Source organism: Sporobolomyces salmoneus (assembly GCF_050403485.1).
Source record: "Sporobolomyces salmoneus JCM6883 DNA, S_salmoneus_JCM6883_v1_ctg38, whole genome shotgun sequence".
Taxonomy (NCBI): Eukaryota; Fungi; Basidiomycota; class Microbotryomycetes; order Sporidiobolales; family Sporidiobolaceae; genus Sporobolomyces; species Sporobolomyces salmoneus.
The window spans coordinates 40,293-61,657 of record NW_027481125.1 but is presented as its reverse complement, the minus strand read 5'-3'; the positions used below and the strand labels follow the sequence as shown (position 1 = coordinate 61,657).

Genomic DNA, 21,365 nt, shown 5'->3' with positions numbered 1-21,365 from the left:
TTCGATCCAGCTCCGAAACAAGTTCAGGTTGGACGCAGGACATCCAGAGTGCTTGAATAGGGATCGTTGGAGGGTTCTTAGCTGACTACTGGATGTTGGAAGCAGCCCGATTCTGACGTTCTCTCGGCTCGATTTCACCCTCTTGTTCTCTCCCTCTCTTTCTTCCATTCACCGCTCGACATGCCGATTCTCAGACCTTCACCGATCCTCCACGTCGGTGCACTTCCCGACCCACTCCCGGCCCTCTCCTCGATCCCTCACTTGCCATCCGATCTCTCACTCCTCGAGACCCTCGAAGTCGGTCAACTCTTCCGGAAATGGGATTTCGTTTCCCAATTCAACGAGGACTGTTTGAGACCATCCGAAATCGAACCACTTCGGCGACGATCGGACGATTTGGCGGATCTAGTAGTCGAGAAATTAGGATTTGTTGGACATGGAGGCGGTGGGAGGGATGCGTACGTCGCGGTGAAGGAATATGTTGAGGATAAGAGTGTCGAGAGGGAAGAAGGAGACCCGGTTGTCGAGTTTTGGGAGGAAATGAATCGATTACCGCCGCCAGGAGTCTGTGGATTCGAATCATTGATCGAAGGAGAGAAGGGCAAGAGCAAGATTCGTTTCACACCCTTGGATGCATTCGAGGAACTGCCGGTAGGTGAATTCGTCAAACGCACGAAGCGAGAGTCGAAGCTGATTTCCGTTTGTTCGTGCGGTCGTTTTTTCGCTCTAGGCTGAACCGACTCTCGCAGAGGGTCAAAGAGTGTTCTGGAAGTACTCTGGACAGATCTTCACGGCCCTGATGCACTTCTCCTTAGCGGGTACGTCTTTCTCTCACTTTCGCGCTTTTCCCATCGCGTTAAAGCTCACCAATCTTCGTCTTCTAGGTGGTTTCTCGAGTCCGAAATTGGCCGCAGTGATGCACGAAACGAATTACTTGACGAGCAATGCGAAAGAAGCGACGTATAAACGTCTCCTCGAGACTACCCTTTTCGTACTCGACGTGAGCGATGCTCTCTTCGACTTTCTTGTGATCTGTCTCGCTGACTCTCCGCCGCGTCGTATCAGGCAATGGAGGACATGACAGTCGGTACCGGACGAGGTTGGAAGAGTGCGATGCGGGTACGGCTACTGCACGCTCAGGTTCGACGAAGGATCGCTCAAGGAAAAGGTCGCTTCAACAAATACGATCAAGAGCGAGATGGAATCGCCATCAATCAAGCGTCAGTTGATAAGCCTCTTCATACCTTATTCATGAGGGGCTTGGTGCCAGCTGACGAACTTATTGTACAGAGATCTTCTCGCCGTTTTAGGTGCTTTCGCCGTCGGACCCGTTTGGTCGATGACTCGCAACGGCTTCTCGATGAGTCCTCGAGAAAAGCTAGCTTATCAAGTAGCCTGGCGACACGTCGGATTCTATCTCGGAATCGACCCATCCCTCCTCGTTCGTTACTACGGTCGATCTTTCGAAACGACCGAATCTTCATTCGCTTCCCTCGCCTATGCCATTTTCCCTTCTGGCGATCCTCCTTCCGACCCGTACAAGACTCCTCAATACAAGATCCTCAGCTCGGTCAGCGCTAGACCGCCGAGAGGGAAGAGGTTGGAACATCATCTGGAACTGTGTCGACTTTGTATCGGTCCACAACTCGCTGAACAACTCGCCCTGCCAAGAGGAGAATGGAAGGATGTTTGGACGGTAGAAGTTGAGAGACTCATGTCGTGGAGCTTAATGACTTTCGGAGATTTCTACTCGAGGTTTGGCGGGACAAGGGGAAAACGCTGGGAAAGTCGGAGACAGGAATGGTTCAGGTGGGTAGTCAAGTTGTTGGTGATCTGGCAGCTGGGGGAGAAGAGAACGGTCTTCGCGTGGAGGGAAGAAGCGAAACATGGCGAGAAACTGGGTTTGGAGGAAGGTGAAGATGCTGTGAGTTAATCTCTGTTGTCCGCTCGTTCCGTCTCGTCGCTTATCTTGTCCGAGATTTCTCCGTGATGCAGGATCTGCAAATGGGTCCCGCAGTAGGGAAACGAGTAAAGAAAGAATGGACGAGCTTGTTGATTGAATTGGGGTTCGTGGTCGGAAGCGTTGTCGCAGCTGGAGCGCTCGGCGTTGGCTGGATCGTCACGAGGTTGCGATGAAGCGTCGTATAGAGTAGAGCTGTAGCTTAGATTGCATGTGAACTTGTTGTTGATTCTCATTCCTCCGAGATGCGAAATTCTCGTTCTTGCGCTTCTTCCAACTTTCGCGATTCAAACCTTGCAGACAGCACGAAGTTCGACAGCAGATTCACACAGCCCTGCGATCCACCATCCGCGCTCGCCGACCATCGTCATCTTCACCTTCATCTCCCAGCTCATCTTCAACTGGACTGATCATCGTCCCTTCTCTCGCTTCGCAAATCCGCTCAGTACTGTCTTCCGTGAGTTGATCTCGATCCTGCCGCGACAATTCAGAGCACAGAGGCGCGTGGGATTCGAGGGAGATCGGCAAACTCGCAACCGTCATTGGAATCGCTACAGCACTATGCGACTGTTCTGACACGCTCTCCTTGCTGTGCCACAGATCCCAGACCTTCACCGCGCTGCCAATTCGCCTTTACCATTGGACCGATAGGAGGAACGTTCCCACCTCTTCCCCTCTTCTCTCCGAGGTTGTTGCCGACATGTCCTGGAGAGCTCCACCCTCTCGACCTGCACCACCAGTAACCTCTTCCTCGACAATCGATCAACTCTTCGTCGTCCCCTCTTCGTCTTCTCTCGGAACATCGACTTCCTCCTCGTCTTCACGCTCTCGCAATCCTTCTTCGAATTCCTCTGTACACTCGACGTCGAATGGATCAGCACATGCTCTACTCAGTCGGAAGATGCAGGAGATTTCCTCGGGAGATGGTGGAAATAGCGGGATCGAGGATGATAGAGTCAGCATCAGGAGTTCGAGAGGAACTTTGGGGAGGAACGGGAACGCTCGACAAAGAGCTGGTAGCTCGACGAGCACCAACACAACAACAACGACCAGAGGGACGATAAAGGATGTCGATGGATCGGAAATCAGCTTGAGAGCGGTCAGCGGCGAAACCGTTGGTGAACCGATGGAAATGCAGGAGGAAGAGGAGACCTTTACGGCAAAGAGCGTCGACAAAGGAAAGGGGAAAGCGATCGAGCCTCCTTCGCCGTCGAAACGTGCTCGCCTGAACAGTCATCGGAGGCGGACGAACAGCAATCATTCGGCAACCTCCTCCTCCTTGTCTAACCTTTCTTCTTCTTCCTCCGCCTCTTCCGTACCTCCTTCTCGATCCTCCAGCTCCCACATTGCGCCACTTCAGCCTTCCCGTCCAATCGCATCAACTTCGACTTCTTCGAATCTCTCAGTCTCGCCATCGCAGGGTTTCCTTTCACCGAAACGATGGATTGGCAGACCAGCTGCGACTTCCTCCCTGGCCTCAACAACCTCAAAGATGGAAGACTCGCTACATGGCGGCATCGAGTCCGGCTCGGATAAAGAGGAGCAAACGTCTTCATCGAATCGGCAACCTCATCCGACCATGTCCCTGACGGACTCGTCCGCGTCCTCTACCTCGTCAACTGATGGCGGTCCCGAAGATGAAGACGACCCGACTACCCCGAAGGCGGAGAGAGTTGCAATAAACTTGTCGGATCGAACCTCGAATGATCGACCAGTCGACGCTCGAACGACGAGGACAACAACAGCAGCGCAGACGGGCGGAAGTTGGCTCAGTCTATTGACGAGTCGCGTCTACGGTAGCTCAACAGACCTAGCGCAACAAGGGAAGGAGGAGGGAGGAGCAGAGCTGGAGGTGAAAATGGATGTGGATCCGACTGAATCCGAGAGTGCAGTGGCGGTGCAAGATCTGAACGGTGTAGAAGTCAAGGATGAATCGAACGGTGCGTCAACCAACCTCCTTTGTTATGCCGGGACTGTCCAGAACTGACAACGTCGCTTCTCTTTCTTAGATGGAACTCTTCGACAAACCTCACCGACGCAACCCTACGACTCAAACACGCTCACTCCTCGTACTTTGAGACCTTCGAGAAGTTCCTGGTGGCTCTGGGGGAGCTCGACAGAACCAGAACCAGAACCAGAACCAGAACCCGAAGAGTCGAGAGTGGAAGCGAAACCCGAAGTAGCGCCTAGCGAGCCTTCGACTGTTCAAGAAATCGCCTCCCCTCCGATCGATACGCCTCGAGGTCCCGACGTCTCAGCGGAATCAGGAGAAGACGAGGAGATGTCTACTTCAATGCCGAAACACGTTACACGCAGTTGGCTGCAAACGATATGGGGAGAATCGCCGGAAGAGCTCGCAGAGAGGAGGAAACGCGAAGCGAAAGCCCTGAGAATGGTTGTCGACAAAGCGAACTTAGGGATCGAGGGGACTCCCGAACGAAAGATGATCGAAGCTCCTCCCGAAGAAGTTCAACCGTCGACATCGGTCAACTCGACTACGAGCTACCTCGAATCTTCCTCGTCATCGATTTCCGAGGCGCCGAAACAGCTTCGACGGAAGACTTCATCCTGGGCGATCTTCTCTCGAGCCAATCCTGTCGCTTCCTCCGCCGCCTCGACTCGATCCCGCACTTCCTCGCATCAAGCCGACGCGAACTCGTCACTGCCGCCTTCGCCAACTCTTAGACCTCAACCCGATGGTCCGGTCAAGCCGCTCACAGGATCAATTCGGTCAACGACTCCTCGTCGGCGAGAAAGGACCATCACTCCCGCCGAATCAGAGCCTCCGATCGGCAACCTCGTCCTTCCGACCTTCAACGACACTTTCCTTCGAGCACCTCGCTCCTTCCCCCCGAAAAAGTCGAACCTGACACGAGCGGTATCGCTCGTCTCGGCCTACCTCTTCAGTCATCCTCCCGCTACTTCACCACCTCCTACCGTTATCTCGACAACTACATCTGGCATGCCAGTCGAGATAAAGGACGACCCGGCGGAGAAGCTACCGAAAGCGTTGGAAATCATGGGTGAACCTTCAAGATTGGCGAATGTGAAACGAGTCGTCTGTATCGGAGTTCATGGGTGGTTCCCGAACGCTCGACTGAAGAGTGTTCTCGGAGAACCGACAGGTACCAGGTGAGCACTTTGTTCGCTTCGTGTTTCGCGTTGGAACATGCTAAACAAGACTCTCCTTGACAGCGTCAAATTCGCAACGATGATGCACGATGCGGTTCAAGCTTATCTCGAATCTAGTGGCGTCGAATCTTTCAACATTCAAGCGATCGCTCTCGAAGGAGAAGGGCAAGTTGAAGATCGCGTCAACAAGCTTTACTCCCAATTGAGCGACCGCGTAGAATGGCTACACGCTCTCAAGAAAGCCGATGTCGTGTTCTTGGCGACTCACTCGCAAGGAACGGTCGTCAGTACCCAACTTCTCGCGAGGATGCTCGATCAAAATTTGATTGTCGGAACTCAGACTCACCTGTGAGTCGGAAACGCCCTCAATTGCTCTACCGCACGGCTCATCGCTGACACTGAGCTACGAACTAGACTCGCGATGTGTGGAATCGCGCAAGGACCTTTCGTTTACCTTTACCAGTCAATCGCGCTCGCTCCCTACGTTTGGGTCGAAAGCGCTGCTGCGAAGGAGCTATTCGAGTTTCAAGACGCTGAGTCTGTAGTGTCTATCAGATTTCTCGAGAGGTAAATCAGCGTCTGATCTTGCTTGGTTGATTCCGAACTAATCTTGACTCTCTGAGCAGTTTGCGAGTGATCCTCAATTCCGGAATCAAAGTCACCGTGGTCGGGTCTCTCAATGATCAGGTCAGTCTGATCCTCTTCTGTGCATGGTGCTCAGCACAAGCTCACTCACTGGTCTGACTGCCGATAGGTCGTGCCTCTCTACTCGGCACTCTTCTCCGGAGTTTCGCATCCAGCAATCGTTCGAGCTGCATTCATCGACTCGGACGCTTTCCAAGAGTCGGATTTCCTCGCAAACCTTGTCGTCTTCTCGACTCGCCTTCGAAACGCTGGATTGTCCGATCACGACCTCGTCTACCATCTTTCGGAAGCGCTTGCGGGAGCTCTCACAGGTGTGGGTCATTCAAAGATCTACGAAGAGGAAGCGGTATTCAAGTGAGCTTGACACAATGACGGAAATCTCTCTTCAAAAGCTGATCATTTTGCCTCGCAGTCTCGCCGTTCGACATCAATTCGAAACGACTTTACTCGTTGAGGCCCCGACGCATCTCGACATTCACGCTCAAGCTCCGCCTCTTCAGATGTCATTTCAACCCAGGGATCGGAGAAACCCTTATTTGCTCACATGGGCTTTGAGGGGAATCACTGAAGATCCTCACGTTCGTCAGCTATTCGGTAACGAATTGAAAGCTCTCGGTGAAGCTTACGAGGTGAGTTGACTGTCCTTATTGTCGTCTGAACCTGACTGAACGTGCTTCTTTTCGCTGCCAGACTTGGAAACCTCAAACGAAAATACTCAAGGATTGCAAGCTCAAACTCGAAGGAATCCGAATGATCACTCGCAACAACGCTGGGAAACTCTAGACACTCGCATTTGGTCCTTCCTGTTCGCATCCATCTCACCAATGTCGTTCTGTCTTGCTCTACCATTTGTTTCTGCTGTTGCAATCATCACTGTGCTCTCATACTCTCGAACGTTTGCACACGAGTTGTGGACCAGATAACAGAGACAGTTGCACAGAAAATATTGTAACAAACATACAAAAAAACCTCGAGAAACCAACAGAATATAAAACCACTCAGTGACCGTTTGCGCCGTTCTCCGTCGTCCCCTCCATCTTGCTTTCTCCTTCTACCGTCCTCCTCGCGAGACCCTGGTTCTCTGCAGTGGCGTTGCCCTTCGTGATCGGTGCGAGTCCGAACTTCGCAAGGTGCGCATTGACCTCATCTAGACGATCGACGAATTGTGCGACGAGAGGATCCCACATCTTCGGCTCGTGGTAGTGAATGGTGCCCGAACGGTGTACAGCGTAGTCGGTAAGGGTGAACTGGCGTGAACTTTCGAACATGAAGGCGTAAGTGCCTTCAGAAATCCTCTGCGCTCCATTTTGCTCGATTTCGGAAGCAGCCTTGAAAGTTTCGTAATCGATTCCGTGGGGCGTAAAGCCGCACTCATACGACGAAGAGCCTGGTAGGAAGTCCTCACTCCTCCCTCCATAGTCGCCCGAGATCAAACCCATATACTCGGAAGCGGCGTTGCGGTGGAAGTAAGGAGGGCGGAAAGTGTTCGAGGCGACGTCCCAGCGAGGGGAGAAGATGAGGAAGTCGGCGAGAGGAGTGCCGGGCTCGTGAGAGTCGACAGTGAGAACAGTGACTAGAAAAGAGAAGAAGAAGGAAAAATTTTGCTCGTCAGCACAGTGTGCGAGCGAAGTGGGATTTTGAGAGGGTCAAGGCCGTGGCCAGACAGTAGGACCATAAAAGAGAAACAGTGAGACGTACAGCAACTGGGGTCGATGTGGTCGAAAGTGATTGAGCCGACGCCACAGAAACGGGAAAGGTCGTATTTGTACGGGACGTAGTTACCGTGCCACGCTGCGAGAGTCACCATGTCAGTATCCAGCGACTGAAGCCAGCCTAGAAGGCGAGAGAGAGCTAGAGCTTACCGACAACGTCGAACGGCGAATGTTCTTGACTGCAAGCCCAAAGCGTTCCCATCAATTTGTAAACGACCAACCATCCACTCTGGTCGACTTCGAAGGAGGCAACGGGATGCTCAAAGTCTCGAGCGTTGGCGAGTCCGTTCGCCCCGAGAGGTCCGAGATTGGGAAGTTTGTAATGAGCGCCGAAAACTTCCTGAATGTAACCTCGCGAGGGACCTGCATAAACCGACAACGGCACGGAGTTAGACCCACTGTCAGAAGCGAAGATTGGATGGAAGAGGCTCACCATCCGGCAAGACAACCTTGAACTTCAATCCCCGTTGAATAACGCAGATTTCTCCCGGAGCGACCATCAAGCGACCGAGTTCGGTTTGAATGTCGAGTCGACCGAGTTGAGGTACAATGAGGAGGTCTCCATCGTTGTTGACGAACGCTTTCTTGTCCATTGAGGTGTTGCAGAGATACATGTGAATTGCGAGACCCGTCTTTTCCATTGGTGATCCACTTCCAGCCATAGTCTTGAGACCTTCAACGAAGTCGACCTTTTCGGAAGAACGGGGGAGGGGGAGAGGCTTCCAGGCGATTTGAGTTGGCGAAACTGAGACTTTCGGGTTGAGGGTCGAGAACTCCGATTCGAGCTGACAGAGGCGACAGCACAGTAAGTGAATGTCACGAGGCTACGAAGACGAGAAACAGTCGACTCACGTCTTCATTGTCGGGAATGCGAACGAAACCTTGGTGAGCAACGGAGGGTCGCATGCGGTAGAGCCACAATTTCTGGTTTTCCTCTCGAGGCGCGACGAACGCTGTCGCCGTAACCTGTTCGGCGTACAGGCCAAACTTGACCTTCTGCGGAGAGTTCTGACCGATTGGGAGAACTTCGGGGATAGCCTCTGACGCAAACGAGTTTCCGAATCCGACCTCTGCATCGCGTTCATCCTTCGAGTTAGCTCGAAATGAAGAATGGGAGCGGAGGGGAGTGTACTCACGGTATTCGTAAGGATCTTGTCCTTTAGTTTGCTTCGAGCGGTTTACAGAGTAAGCAGATTGAGCGGTCGCCATGTTGAGATGGAAGTGAGATGCAGTGACTTCGGTTGACGAAGGTGTGCTGGAGTTGAGGGGTCGAAAGAGCGAAAGGCGCGAGGGTGAGAAAGAACGAGTGTAGATTTGTTGAGCCGACGAAGTGGGAGGGAAGATTCGATCCGAGCCTACAGTACCCCACCCTACAGTACGTCGAAGAAAACCGAAAGCCAACTAAGGCGGAAAATCAGTTCCGCCGTCCTCGCGTAACGCGTTCTCAATCAGTCACGGATGAGCCTGAATCATTCAGCCGATAGGAAAATGCAACCTCTTGCGCGCGCGCCGAGCAACTCTGCGAACTTAACGAGATTCGTCGAGCTTGGACGGCACGATGTAGGCGAAACGACGAGATGAGCGATAGTGTGAACAGAGGTGATTATGGCAACAATACCGAAAGTACTGACGAACGGATACAATGAAACGAGCTGAGGCGAAGCGAGATTCGAAGTTCTACCACGCACTCGCCATCTTCCTCTCCCTCGGCGTGGAATTGACAAGCGCTTTGTGAAGCGCAGGAAAACCTTTGACTTCGGTTAACACCGGCTTTGGTACTGGAACGGGAGGTGTAGAAGGATCGAGCAGAATCTAAGTTGCGGGAGAGAATTCCGTCAGTTCGAAGCCCCCTTCGTGATCAAGAGAAGGGAAAAGAGCGCCGACTTACAAGAATACCGTAAGGAATGAGCTCTGAGGACGTGATGGGAGGAACGTGAGCCGTCTTGTGCATCACGAAACTAAGACTTCGCAGAAGGAAGTCGTTCAGCTGCGAACGCAATTCTGCAAGGCCACGGAGGCAAGGAACGTTCAGCCGATAACACAATCTTGAAGTAGAGATGCGCACTCACTCTCCTCTCCGTCGATTCCGCTTCGTCGTCCGTCTCGCAAGACTTCGATCTCGATCGACCACATCTCCCAACATCCTTTCCCATTCCTCTCCATCGCCCTGGCCAAAGACAGTTCTTCATCTTGTTCAGTAGGTTCCGATGACTCTCCAGTACTTTCACCGCCGAGAGCGGCTCTAGCTGAAGACAGCCAATTGAGAGCGGAAAAAGCTGGGGCTGCGAGGGAGGTTCGTCGTGTTGTTGAGGGTTCTCGAGTCCTCGAAGGAGAAGCTGGTGATGGAGACGGTGCAGGTGAAGAAGTACGTGCCGGGTAAGAGGGTAGGGACGCAGTACGAGAAGTTCTGGATGGAAGTGGGGGAAGAGGAATTGGGTAGCAAGCGACAAAGAGCTGCATCTCGGATGTCATCAGGCTCGTTGCGTTGTGCTGTTGAAACAGGATGGAGCTCTCACCTTGGCTGATCGGCCTTCTCCAGCTGCAGTACCGTCGAGAAGTCGGGTAAAAGTTTCCGATTTTGCTTCTATCAGGGCTTCGATCTGAGGTTCTGCCGGCACGGGCTAACGTTCGTGGGCTTCAGTCCTCTGGCGTCGAGGAAGGGTGGTCAGAGAGGTGGATACAACTCACGAAAGAGACGTTGAGTAATTCATTTGTCGAGGGAGCCGTCTGACCCAAAACGCGATGAAACAGGATAGTGCCGAGTACAGCTAGAGAGACCAAAGAGTCAGTCAAGCAACGATCAGACGGCCAGCTAATGCTACTCACCTTTGACAACGGATTTCAGATTAGTTCGATCAACGAGCTTCCTCCTCCTTCTGGGTCAGTTCGCGTGGCTTGCGGCGAGAGAGAGGTAGTAGACTCACGAATGAGACCTGGAACACGGGCGGCTGACTCGCTGATGTTGACATTGTTGAGAGAGATGAAGCAAGGTTCAGCTCGAGGGTTCTCCTGACCCTCACTGCTCAACTCAGAGACACCTCAAGGCGACTATGACAACACGCCATCTACGCTGTCGACGAGCACCGACGCGCAGAACCACCCGAAAGCAGCAACCTCGACCCCGACGCATCTGACCTCGTTCGGACGATTCTCTCCCTCGCTTACAGTAACTCGCTCACCTCTTGGGGGCGCAAGGACCGAACGAGTACAATGGGAAATCCAAGATAGGCTGTGACGGAACCGAGCGCTGAAACGAGGTATTAGTCTTCCCCTTCTTCTGAGCTCGCCAATCTCGTTTCGTCGTTAGAGTTCTCTCCTCCTCTCAAATCGGACTCGCCGGTTCTTCAGAGCCGTTCCGAAAACGTAATACTCGCTCCCGGACGACGGGACAGAGTTCCCTTTGCTTCGAGGGGAGAACAAGCTTTCCCCTGATTCAGGACGTTTCATCTCGTTTTCACTCGACGACCTTGACCTTGTTCGCCTTCGACTCCCTTGTCTTGACATCGCTCAGTTCGGCGACTCGGTTTCGTTTAACTTTACCTTTCTTCTCTCTTCGACACCTACTTAAATCGCTGCGCTGGTCGTATCCTTTCTCTTCTCTTCATTCGATCCTCACACACTCCCGTTCCTCCCAACCTAAATTCTCCTCCTCGCTCTCTCAACATGCTCGCATCCTCCATCCTTCCTCTCGCTCTCGTCGGTGCCGCCTCGATGATTCCTTCTGCCTCAGCCTCGCCCATCCACATCAATGGTCAAGCTCCTACAGTCACCGGTTCCGACGGCTCCATCTCGCAAGATCTCCTTCAACGTGGGTTCGACCAAGCTGTTGAGCGCAGTATCGCACAACTCTCGGAACGAGCGCCCAAGACCGACAAAGAATGTAGCTCGAAGGCTCGCCGCTCTCGCAAGGATAAGCGCTTTTCCCGCTCGGCGGTCCCTCTCATCAACCAAGCTGATCTTGTGGTAAGTCGCCTCGCTTCCTTCATCGCTTTGGAAACTTAGAATCGAAAATTACCAAACTGATCCGTCTTCGCTCTCATCTGAACAGACCTTCGCTCCGGCTCAAATCGGTACTCCCTATCAAGATGCCATCTTGCTCGTCGATACCGGCTCGGCGGATATTCTCGTTCCCCGAGCCACTGCGGAGTATCCCTCTGGATCAGGAGGTAAGCGCTCATATCCCTTTTCCCGTCCTTAAGACTGTCATTGACAACCCCGACTCGATCGCAGGCTTCGATACCTCGAAGTCCCGCACTTTCCGCAAAGGTGACGGCTCTGAGACTCTCTTCTCGTGTAAGTGTTTTCATCTTCGTGACTTCTCGATTCCTCCCATCAGTGGCTGACAAGCTCACTGTGCGTCCAGTCGGTGTCGGATCCGCTATGGGTACTGTCGTCCACGACAAAGTCAACATCGGAGGGTTCATCCAGATCGCTCATCCTTTCGGTCTCATCTCTCCTGACGCGATTGGAAAAGGAGCTCTTGGGGTTCTCGGACTCTCGTTCGGCTCAATCTCCAAGGTTAGTGCTCTCATCTACCTGAATCTTTGTTTCGACACTCACCCGTATTTTCGCTTTGTAGATCAACGGAGGTATCACATTCTTCGACCGCCTCATCCGCGACAAGTCCCTCGTCTCGAACCTTTTCGGTCTCTTCCACTCTCGCGGAGGCGTCTCTGGTTCGCAGCTTACTCTAGGAGCTATCGACTCGACTCGCTACGAGGGAGAGCTTACTACTGTTCCCGTCAAGGCGCAAAGTCAGGTATGTCTCCTATCCTTCACTTCTCCTTTTCGCTTACACGTCGCTAAACTAGCTGGCTGTCTATAGTGGACCATCCAAATGAACCAAGCTACGATCGACGGAGAGGCAGTCTTCGATGGACCCGTCTATTCGGCGGTCGACTCGGGAGCTACCTACGTGAGTCCTTGATCCGCGCCTCGCAAACTCAAGCCATCTGACGAATCTCCTTCGAACACTCAACAGACTATCATCCCCAAGGCGATCACCGATGCTTGTAAGTCCACGGCTTGTCTTTCCATCGCATGATCATTCGAAACTGACCCTCGCTATCTGCCCGCTTCTGCAGACTTTGCTCGTGTTCCCGGATCTGTCGCGAACCCCGAACACAACATCACGACCACCATCAGTGGCGCTACGGTCGTCGGACAAATCTATGAATACCCTTGCGACGCCGAGATTCCCGAGCTCGGATTCGTCTTCGATGGCGCTGAACGCAACTTCAACATCGCTTCCGACGACATGTACATCCTACAATCAAAGGCGTCTGGACTTTGCACGGCTTCGATCATCGGAGCGGATGTTAACTACTATGGACAAAAGGCGGCTCTTCTTGGAGGTACGTTACCCTCTGTATGTTCTCGTTCGAGCGCTCTTAACTCACACAGCTCGCTTGCGATACAGTCTCTTTCCTCAAGAACTGGTACTCTGTCTTCAACCACGACGACGCGACCGTCTCCTTCGCTTCGGCCAAACACTAAATTATATCTCCCTCTCGCCACTCATCCGATCCTTCCTCTCTATCCTCTCCGTCATCAATTTCTCGCCGCTTCTACATCCAGTCTCCATTCACCCTCTCGCATCAAATCAGCATTCTGTGTCTCTCTCGCATTGCTCAACTATACCCTCTCCATTCGCTCTTTCTGCCCTTTCTCGTGCTCTCATTCTTTCTCGTGCTTACATTATCTATTCTCGCAATGGACTTTCGTATTCGTCATCCTCTCTTCCTCTCTTTGAGACCTGAACGTGTTCTGAGCGAGACGGATAGGCTGACGATCAGTCGCTGAGCTTTTGTAGCGATTGTCAAACGACTTGTTGCAGTGAGACTATGTACAATGCATTGCTACCTGTCATGACTAGCCCTACACAGAACCGGCTACGACTCGCCGGCTACGACTCGAGCGCCTCCTGCGTTCACTCGACTTGGACTTAACCGGAGAAACTACTTTCGTTCTTTTCCACCGCTTGTTTGACCGCTTCCTCAATCTCAGTCTCGCCATTGATCAAATCCAACGACAAACCCTTCGCAGCGTCTCTCGGTTGTTTGAAGAGTGAAACAAGGACCGCAGCAACGTCTTCGCGCTGTCAGTCGAAAATATCGCAATCAGTTATCGCTCGTCGCGAAAGAACTGAAGCGATGAACGACTCACAGTGACCGATCCCATATGAGTGACTCCGAGTGAAACTTTCCCAGTTCCTTTATCGTCTTTCAAGTGACCGGGTCGGAGCTCGATCCAGGGGAATGAAGTGCGTTTGTGCAAGTTGCGAGCTGCTGCAAGTTTGGCGCTGTCATACGATTCCGAGAGGGTTACTGACTGAGTGAGTACTGAGAGGCCAGGAAAAGAGAGAGAGGGCTCACTCGTAGTAAGCTCCGATAGCATCGTGAGCTTTTTTCGACTCAGCGATATCGGCTTCGTTCTAAGGAGGACCAGTCAGCTTCCACAGCTCCTGGACGTAGGCACATAGGAGACGACTCACATAGTGTTCGGGAGGAGGTTGCGACAAATCCCTCGTATCAAGCGCACCAATAAGGATCAATTTCGGTTTCTCTTCCCCCTCGATTCCTTCAATCGCATCAAACACTTTGATCGCTCCTTCCTGATCGACCTTGACCGTTCTCTCTTTCCCACCCTTTCCCCCAGCTCCAGCCGTGAACAAGACGCCTTGAGCGCCGGAGAAAGCTTGTTGAAGCTCGGCAACGGAGGCGTCTTCGAGCGAGAGGAGTTTGGGAGAAGCGCCGGTTTGACGGATGTCGTCGAAGTGGCTTTCAGAGCGGACTAGGGATGTGATGGAGAAGGAGGAGGATGCGAGGCGTGCAAAGTGAAGCGCGACCTGCGAGGAGAATTGCGTCAGATTTCGGGAGGAGGGAGAGGTGGGGAGAGACAAGAGAACTCGCCTTTCCGTGACCTCCGACTACGACGATTCTAGGTAGCGGCATGACTGAACAGAGCTTGAGCGAATCTGGGATGAGACGAGGTGAGAAGTTGAAGGAAGAAAATGATGAGATCGTCTCTTGCCCTCCCTCCTCACCAAGCCATCTCTCAAAGATGCTCAAATCAACTCAGCTAGCAAGACAATGTGCCTGCTTCGCCCGTACCGCGACCAGACCGATCTCCAGCCGCATTTCGACAAATCTTCGAACATTTACATCAACCCCATTCCGACTCTCCTCAGAAGACCTACCCTGGTTCGTTGACCCATCTAGTGCACCTTCAAGCTCGTCCTCTAGCTCCACGTCATCCTCGACTTTGGCAACAGCTCCAATCCCGACTCTACCGCCTCCTCATCTCTCTCGACCTCTCCATCCTCTCCATGCATACTTGTCCGTCTCCCCCTTCTTCGATAAAGATACGTTGACGTACATTCACGCGAGGGAAGCGGATCCGATGGGGAGTTGGTGTGATTGGGTCGTGATTTGTACGTTGAAAGAAGGGAGGGAAAGAGGGTTGCGAGGTGCGGTTGAAGGCGTTAGAACTTACGTAAGTTATCCTCAAAATCATAATCTCACAGACCAGGAGACTGACAACGAGAAACCCTCGCTTCATTCTCGATAGTTGGCTTCCAATCCAGTCGAATTCGATTCAGACTCCACAGATCCTCTCTCTCCCTCTTCCTCGAATCCTTCACCCTTCTCTCCACCCGCTACGCATCCCTCAATCCACGGCCTCCCTCCAACAACCGCCTCGAAGCACGCCCGTTCTCGAGCTCGCAAAGGACCCCCTCCAACTCGTCAAGACCAAGCCTCTGGGTGGGCTTTACTCGACGCAGGAACGTTAGTAGTACACGTCATGACGAAGGAAGCGAGGAAAGAGTATGGGGACGAGATTGAGAGGGTTTGGAACGGGGTTGCGAAGGAAGAGGGAGTTACGACGAAGAGGGAGGAATTGGAAATGAGGGAGAGGGAGAGCGAGTTGAGGGATAATATGAAGGAGGTGGAGGAGGAAATGAGGGAAGAAGAGGAGAGACGGATAAGAAATGAGGGAGAGAACGTTAAAATCGTTTGAATGGAGGATCGAGGTGTAGAAGCGACTTAGCGAGACGATGTTCCGAGGTGGTTGGCGCAGTATACTGGCTACTAATACCGTGTACTCGTACTGTCACTGTACTCGGTACTCGAGGGTACGTCCAGCCTTACTGAGCTTGGAATATCGATTTCGAAAGGGAAATTTTGGCGACGCTCTCTCACTTATTTCGCAACCGCGCTTCAGAGTCATCGCGCCGCGTACGCAGAGAGTAGATGGCATTTCTTCGTGTTCGCGAGAGTGCAATGTTGGTCGAGGAGGGTCAAGAAATTGTCCCTCAACTTTGCGACTCTTCTCCTCAACGATCAACTTCTTTCTCGAACAGTAAGCTGACCAGCGCTGTCATCCACGCTCGAGTACTCACACACTCGCTACTGCAGTGCCCTGGACCGTTCCCAGCCCACTCGCTCCCCTCTACGCCTACTTCCCTCTCTTGATCGTCTCCAACGATGACTCGACGACTCCCGCCCCTTCAAAGCCTACTCTCTGGGTCCTAGGCCCACCTCCAACCGGCCATCAAGAATCCCTCGATCCCGTATGTCGTCAAGCGCAAGCGTTCGCTCGATTTTCGGGAATGGATTGTCAACCTCGCTACCTCTCTGATGGACTCGGTGCACCGGGAGGAACCCTACCGAGTTTGCATTTACCACAAGGGGATCTGATCGAGACGGAACGAGTTGTTGAATGGATTGAGAAGAATTCTAGATCTTCGGACGGTGGAGCGACAACGAAACAGTCTCAGGAGGAGAAGGAAGACTCGACGGAACGACCGATAGATCCAGTCGTACAAGCCTACACCTCCCTCGTTGAGACGACCTTACTTCCTGCGGTCGTCGCAGCTCTTTACCTACTCCCTTCCTCAGCAGCTCCCTCGGTCACTCCCACGACTTCGCTTCCATGGCTCTCGAATCTCGCGGCGAAATGGTTAGGGATTGGACAGAAACAGGAAAAGATCTCGCAAGTGAAGAAGTTGAGAGGAGGGAAAGTCGGGAAGAATACGGTTTTGGATTTGGAGGAAGTCGAGAGGGAGGCAGTCGAGGCGTTGGAAGCGCTTGAGGAAAAGTTCGAGGGACAGAAGAAGGATGAAAGATGGTTCCTCGGCGCAAAGTGAGTAAAGCTTAGATTCAGATCGATACGAACAAACGATTATTGATCTTCATTTGCTTTTCCTCGTTAGTTCTCCGACTCAACTCGACGCTTCAGTCTATTCTCTCCTCTCAATCATCTCGGTTCTACCAGCAAAGGGTGACAGTGGCATCTTGCGGACGACTCTCGAACGGTGTCCGAATTTGAGTAGATGGTATAAATCGCATGAACCTTGAAAATGAACGAATGAATGGATGTGTATAGCACCGCAGAACCGAGCCAGTCGAGCGATAAAGAAACGAGAGATATATCAACAGAGAATAAGAAAAGTCTATAAACAAGCCAGCAGTCGTTCAGAGATCGTTCGGAGCGGTACTCGAAGTTCCCTCAATCTTTCCCTCGGCATTCCTCCTATTTCTCACCATCTCCGTCAATAAGATTTCCAGCGCATCTTCGATCCTCTCCAACCTTTCCTCCATTCCCTTCGTCATCTTCACTTTCCCGTCCTCGGCCTGCTCTTTCCCGTCAACTCCGATCGTCTTTGAAGGTTTCATCTTACTTCCCTCAGCTTTTGCTCCAATCAGAGTTCTCAAATCCCATCCACCACCTCCTCCTCCTGCTCCATTACTAGCAGACTCAGCTTTTGCCTGTTCCCTAACCTTCTGTTTCTGTTTAACCAAACTCTCTTCCTCTTCCTCGATTTCCCTCCTCCTATGTTCCTCCAATCGTTCATCTTCAGTCTTGTAAACCCTCTCCTCCACTTCAAACTCGAATACTTTCCTAACCGCCGCTCCTCCTTCCTCCCAATCATAGTCCGTAAGACTTTCAAATGCTTTTTGAGCCCCTCGTGCCGTCTGGGTAATGATCGTGGAGGCGGGAGCGAGGAAAGGGGGCTGTTTCCATTTGTTGTAGCGCGAGGAAGAGGCGAGGAGTCGGATTCGGAGAGCGAGGAAGAGGAGAACGGGAAGGTTTAGGAGTCGGGCGAGGAATGCTTGAGCTTTGTGAAGCATTCTACGGAGCAGTTACAGGATCACACGAGTCAGCTTGTTGTAATACTTGGGAGCTTAGAAGGAAGGGACACGATACGAACCGAGGAGAAGCGACGAAACGAAGTGGGAACAAGATCGAGAATGCGATAATGTTGACGGGAGTCGTGTACGAAGTGAGGGGGTCCGATTTGACTCGTTCCATTGTGCCTATCCATCACGTAAGTCGACCGTTTGTCTGAGTAACGTGATGTGCGGTGTTGAGAGGAAGGTGAAAGGGTTTTCTCAGCTTACGAACAGCGAATTGATTCGCGATTTCAGTCTCGGCATTCGATTGGACCGAAGCGAAAGTGTTTGAGAGCAGCGAGATCAAGATCGTGAGGACTAGAGGAATGAGTGAGAGGGCGTTGTCAGCGGCAGGACTCGGTCGCGGAAACGGACAGGAAGAAGAGACTGACGCAAAGTTTGCGATAAGACTGCGAAAGCGACCATGAGAATCGGCCCGAAAACGGGATGGAACTGTTGAGCTGCGTCAAAGCGTGGAGAAGACGAACAAAAGGAGTCAGTATTGCGATGGAAACGACAATTTTCAGACGATCAACAGAGAGACTTATCTAGGAAAGCACCACTGAGCCAGATCCTGAGCATCAACCAACTGATTTGACGAACGGTCCAACTACCTCGTGCGAGCTGCATCAAGATACGTCAGAGCTCAGATTCTGCCTGTGGTTAGAAGGATCGCGAGAGATTGACATACAATGTGGAACGTCACAAGGAAGCCTGACGCAGTCAAAGCGGCCAAAACCATGAACAGGCTGGATAGGACAGCACATCAGTTCCGCTCGATAGAGAATTCGAGCCCGAAATGGACAAACTCACGCGAATTGTCTCGTCATTTTTCCCAAAGCCATAACGACAACATGATCCGGAATCAACGCAATCATGAGTCTCGGCGCGAGAACGCAACCGGCCAAACTCAGGACATCGAACGCCAATTGACTCGATTCAGGGTCGACATCTGCTCCTCCCACGAGAGCGTTGACTCGCATTCCGAGGTAGACGAAGAAGATGAGACAGTAGAGGGAATCGAGGACGTTGAAGGCGCCGTAGAAATAGGTAGAGGAACCGTTCTCGTATAGAGAGGCGAATTCGTCGAGAGCGAAACCGACGGACCAGATGATGAAGAGGATTTCGGCGAGGTTCAGGTGGGAGAGGTTGTAGGCTATTGAAGGAGACGACAGTATCGGTGTCAGTTTCCTTCAAATGCGGCCGACAATCACCCTCACGTAGATCGAAATCCTCATCGACGTGTGGAAGGGGGATTCCCGCTACCTCAAGTCGAGCAGGATGTCAAACTACGTGAATGAGATCATAGACTCACTAGCTTGTAGAACCATGAACAGAACAAAGACGCTCGCAAACGCGAACAATTCGGTAGTTTTGCGAACGTACGGAACTCGCAAACGATAATGATCGAGGAAAGGTCTCGCGCGCCAGTCGTAGATTTCGACTACCGGTTGCGTCTTGTAGTTGTCGGTAATTAGGGCGCTAGAAAGTTGAAGGGGGAGCGCGATTGAGTCTGCGAGAACGAGCTTTCTCGATCAGGAAGAGGAACTCACTGGTTAGATTCGAGAGAATACATGACATCTCCTTCGTAGATAGCTTTTACGACATGTTGGACCAAAGGCGATCTAACGAACCTCCTCGCTTGAGAACCGATCGCCAATTCGAGCGCGTTCGTAGCGTCCTCTTTTCCCTCTTTGACGAATTCGTCGAGCATTTCTTGGGTGACTTCGTTCGTTGAGAACATGTCGAGGGTACAGCCACCCCAGGGATTGAACGGTGAGACGAGGACGTAGAGATGCTCGCTTGAGGATGAAGAGCCGTGGTAGGATGACAAGATTTTGATTGCGAGGATTTCGCAGAGGTCGGCTCGAGCGATGTTGACACCACTGTTGAATACAGATCGTCAGCCCTGATTGCAAGTACTGACTAGAGGTGAGAGCAGACTCACGCCCAGGCGAGATCTCGCTCCGCTTGTTCGAGGAATTGCACTCGAGTAACGAGCAAACAATAAACGAGACACGCCGGAGGCTTCTTCTTCCCGTCTTTCGTAAGTTTCGCCGCGATCGGCTTCACATACTTCCAGTCGAGGTCGGCATTCGTAAGGGCTTCGTAGGTGAACGCCGTATCGAGCGAAGATTCGACTTCGTAATAACACCTTCGAACGAGCGGGAAGACTTTCTCGTGTGCAAAAGTCGAGGACGTGATGGGTTTCGTCGTCTTGATGTCAAAGCTGGAACCGGTGTTGCTCGTACTCGAGATTTGGCTTGAAGTTCCACCGCCGCCGTTACGTTCAATGTCGATTCGAGAGGGGGCGTGAGCAGAGTTTTCTCGGTTTGGGTCTCCTAAGCGGGAATACCCAGCTGATTTCGGCGCGACCATTCTCTGTGTGCGAGAATAGGTATGTCAGTGAGTTGCAGAAGGACGAGGAGGAGGTCGTCCAGATAGGAAGATTGGTTGAGGGATGAATCCACGGGGCAGAAAAGTAGGCTCACAGATGAGAGACGTCGGTCCGGTGGGAGATCAAGAGCTCTCTGATACTTTCCGAGGTCGCGTAGCTGCGGTCGGACGAGTCGAAGTGATGGGAAGGAGGGAAACGAGTGATTCACGCAGTTTCCGGTTGTTTCCCGCTTTCCCTCACCTCAAATCTCACGCATCGACCCCCACAGCGAAGCAGAGGATGGACACAATAAGGAGAGACCTGAACTCGACTACTGCTCAGTGTAGCTCGCTCCTCACTCGATACTCGAAACTCGCTGCTCAAGCCTCGACTTCCTACTCGTCAAGCGGCAAGCTCAAGGATGATATCGGTAGACAGAAGGAAGAACTAGAGCAAGAGCTGGATGGAGCACTAGATACAGTCAGTCTTTCATCCATCTCCTTTCAAGGTCGATGTGGGGTCTCTTGAAAGCTCACCTTCAATCGCTACAGTTTGCAGCGCAAATAGACCGACTAGCAAATTTCCATGCTACAGCTCATCCTCCACCTTCGACTTCCGCGACTCATACTTTGGAACGACATCGAAACGTCTTGCAAGATTATCAAAGAGAACGTCTGCGAACACAAGTGAGTCTCCCATCAGTGCTCACCGATATTGTTGCGGTGAAGCTGATGATACAGTCTCTCTGTAGCGGAGTCTCCAAGAAGCAGAAGATAGGGCGAATTTACTGAGTTCCGTTAGAGACGAAATCAGGTTCGTTTGCTTTTTCCTCGAAAGACCGTTCAAGTCTTTCAAGCTGACACCGTCAATCGCTCGATCGACACTGTAGCACATTCAAGACGCAGACAGGGTCCTCTGTGACGGATTCTTTATTGGCAGAACGAGGGAAAATTGACAACAGTCATCGAATGGCCGATGCTACTCTCGAGTCAGTCCTGCTCTCTAGCTACTCGTCGACTCGCTACTGACATGAAGTCTCGCATGTCGTACTCCAGACAAGCGTATGCGACACGCGCTGAATTCGCAGCTCAAAGGTCTGGTCTCTCGCAGATTCAAGCTCGAATGAACGGAGTCGCAGCTCAAGTTCCAGGCCTGAACTCGGTTATCGGAATGATCAATTCGCGACGGAGGAGAGATTCAGTCATCATGGGAACTCTGATCGGAATCTGCACTCTCGCTTTACTGTTTTTCGTTTTCGGTTGAATGATTCTGTCCCTTACTCCTCAGCTACCGTCTCTGTCGCTCCTTCTTTGTTGTAATCGATTCGACTTGCTCCAGAAGTTACAGAATAGACATAGGACAGC

The 21,365-nt window shown here is 52.2% G+C and overlaps 9 protein-coding genes across 9 annotated transcripts; 5 read left to right on the top strand and 4 right to left on the bottom strand.

Moving 5' to 3' along the window:
- Positions 1–180: 180 nt before the first annotated feature.
- Positions 181–6,520, top strand: JCM6883_003953 (uncharacterized protein; the record flags this gene model as incomplete). Its single annotated transcript, XM_076633411.1, has 14 exons — positions 181–651; positions 731–818; positions 885–1,000; positions 1,066–1,220; positions 1,291–1,924; positions 1,996–2,066; positions 2,561–3,900; positions 3,970–5,092; positions 5,156–5,440; positions 5,507–5,659; positions 5,719–5,779; positions 5,847–6,091; positions 6,150–6,366; positions 6,428–6,520. The coding sequence occupies 14 exons, from the start codon at positions 181–183 to the stop codon at positions 6,518–6,520; spliced, it is 5,052 nt and encodes a 1,683-aa protein (XP_076486592.1).
- Positions 6,521–6,735: 215 nt separating this feature from the next.
- Positions 6,736–8,658, bottom strand: JCM6883_003952 (uncharacterized protein; the record flags this gene model as incomplete). The annotated part of the gene is made up of 6 exons (XM_076633410.1): positions 6,736–7,310; positions 7,436–7,528; positions 7,600–7,812; positions 7,883–8,234; positions 8,302–8,519; positions 8,586–8,658. The coding sequence occupies 6 exons, from the start codon at positions 8,656–8,658 to the stop codon at positions 6,736–6,738; spliced, it is 1,524 nt and encodes a 507-aa protein (XP_076486591.1).
- A 468-nt stretch (positions 8,659–9,126) lies between these two features.
- Positions 9,127–10,418, bottom strand: JCM6883_003951 (uncharacterized protein; the record flags this gene model as incomplete). Its single annotated transcript, XM_076633409.1, has 6 exons — positions 9,127–9,261; positions 9,338–9,450; positions 9,519–9,903; positions 9,966–10,070; positions 10,138–10,217; positions 10,403–10,418. 6 exons carry the CDS (start codon positions 10,416–10,418, stop codon positions 9,127–9,129), a joined length of 834 nt encoding a protein of 277 aa, XP_076486590.1.
- A 694-nt stretch (positions 10,419–11,112) lies between these two features.
- Positions 11,113–12,945, top strand: JCM6883_003950 (uncharacterized protein; the record flags this gene model as incomplete). Its single annotated transcript, XM_076633408.1, has 9 exons — positions 11,113–11,412; positions 11,498–11,615; positions 11,680–11,742; positions 11,813–11,967; positions 12,029–12,208; positions 12,275–12,364; positions 12,431–12,461; positions 12,534–12,803; positions 12,869–12,945. The coding sequence occupies 9 exons, from the start codon at positions 11,113–11,115 to the stop codon at positions 12,943–12,945; spliced, it is 1,284 nt and encodes a 427-aa protein (XP_076486589.1).
- Positions 12,946–13,393: 448 nt separating this feature from the next.
- Positions 13,394–14,402, bottom strand: JCM6883_003949 (uncharacterized protein; the record flags this gene model as incomplete). The annotated part of the gene is made up of 5 exons (XM_076633407.1): positions 13,394–13,546; positions 13,615–13,750; positions 13,824–13,882; positions 13,943–14,296; positions 14,361–14,402. The coding sequence occupies 5 exons, from the start codon at positions 14,400–14,402 to the stop codon at positions 13,394–13,396; spliced, it is 744 nt and encodes a 247-aa protein (XP_076486588.1).
- A 109-nt stretch (positions 14,403–14,511) lies between these two features.
- JCM6883_003948 (RsfS/YbeB/iojap family protein) lies at positions 14,512–15,468 on the top strand (the record flags this gene model as incomplete). The annotated part of the gene is made up of 2 exons (XM_076633406.1): positions 14,512–14,943; positions 15,019–15,468. 2 exons carry the CDS (start codon positions 14,512–14,514, stop codon positions 15,466–15,468), a joined length of 882 nt encoding a protein of 293 aa, XP_076486587.1.
- A 233-nt stretch (positions 15,469–15,701) lies between these two features.
- Positions 15,702–16,808, top strand: JCM6883_003947 (uncharacterized protein; the record flags this gene model as incomplete). The annotated part of the gene is made up of 3 exons (XM_076633405.1): positions 15,702–15,810; positions 15,867–16,593; positions 16,664–16,808. 3 exons carry the CDS (start codon positions 15,702–15,704, stop codon positions 16,806–16,808), a joined length of 981 nt encoding a protein of 326 aa, XP_076486586.1.
- A 117-nt stretch (positions 16,809–16,925) lies between these two features.
- On the bottom strand, positions 16,926–20,003 carry JCM6883_003946 (uncharacterized protein; the record flags this gene model as incomplete). The annotated part of the gene is made up of 10 exons (XM_076633404.1): positions 16,926–17,583; positions 17,663–17,768; positions 17,853–17,942; positions 18,017–18,085; positions 18,161–18,248; positions 18,316–18,373; positions 18,438–18,780; positions 18,940–19,106; positions 19,178–19,510; positions 19,573–20,003. The coding sequence occupies 10 exons, from the start codon at positions 20,001–20,003 to the stop codon at positions 16,926–16,928; spliced, it is 2,343 nt and encodes a 780-aa protein (XP_076486585.1).
- Positions 20,004–20,301: 298 nt separating this feature from the next.
- On the top strand, positions 20,302–21,264 carry GOS1 (Gos1p; the record flags this gene model as incomplete). Its single annotated transcript, XM_076633403.1, has 5 exons — positions 20,302–20,481; positions 20,553–20,687; positions 20,753–20,814; positions 20,891–20,989; positions 21,057–21,264. The coding sequence occupies 5 exons, from the start codon at positions 20,302–20,304 to the stop codon at positions 21,262–21,264; spliced, it is 684 nt and encodes a 227-aa protein (XP_076486584.1).
- Between the last annotated feature and the right edge of the window lie 101 nt (positions 21,265–21,365).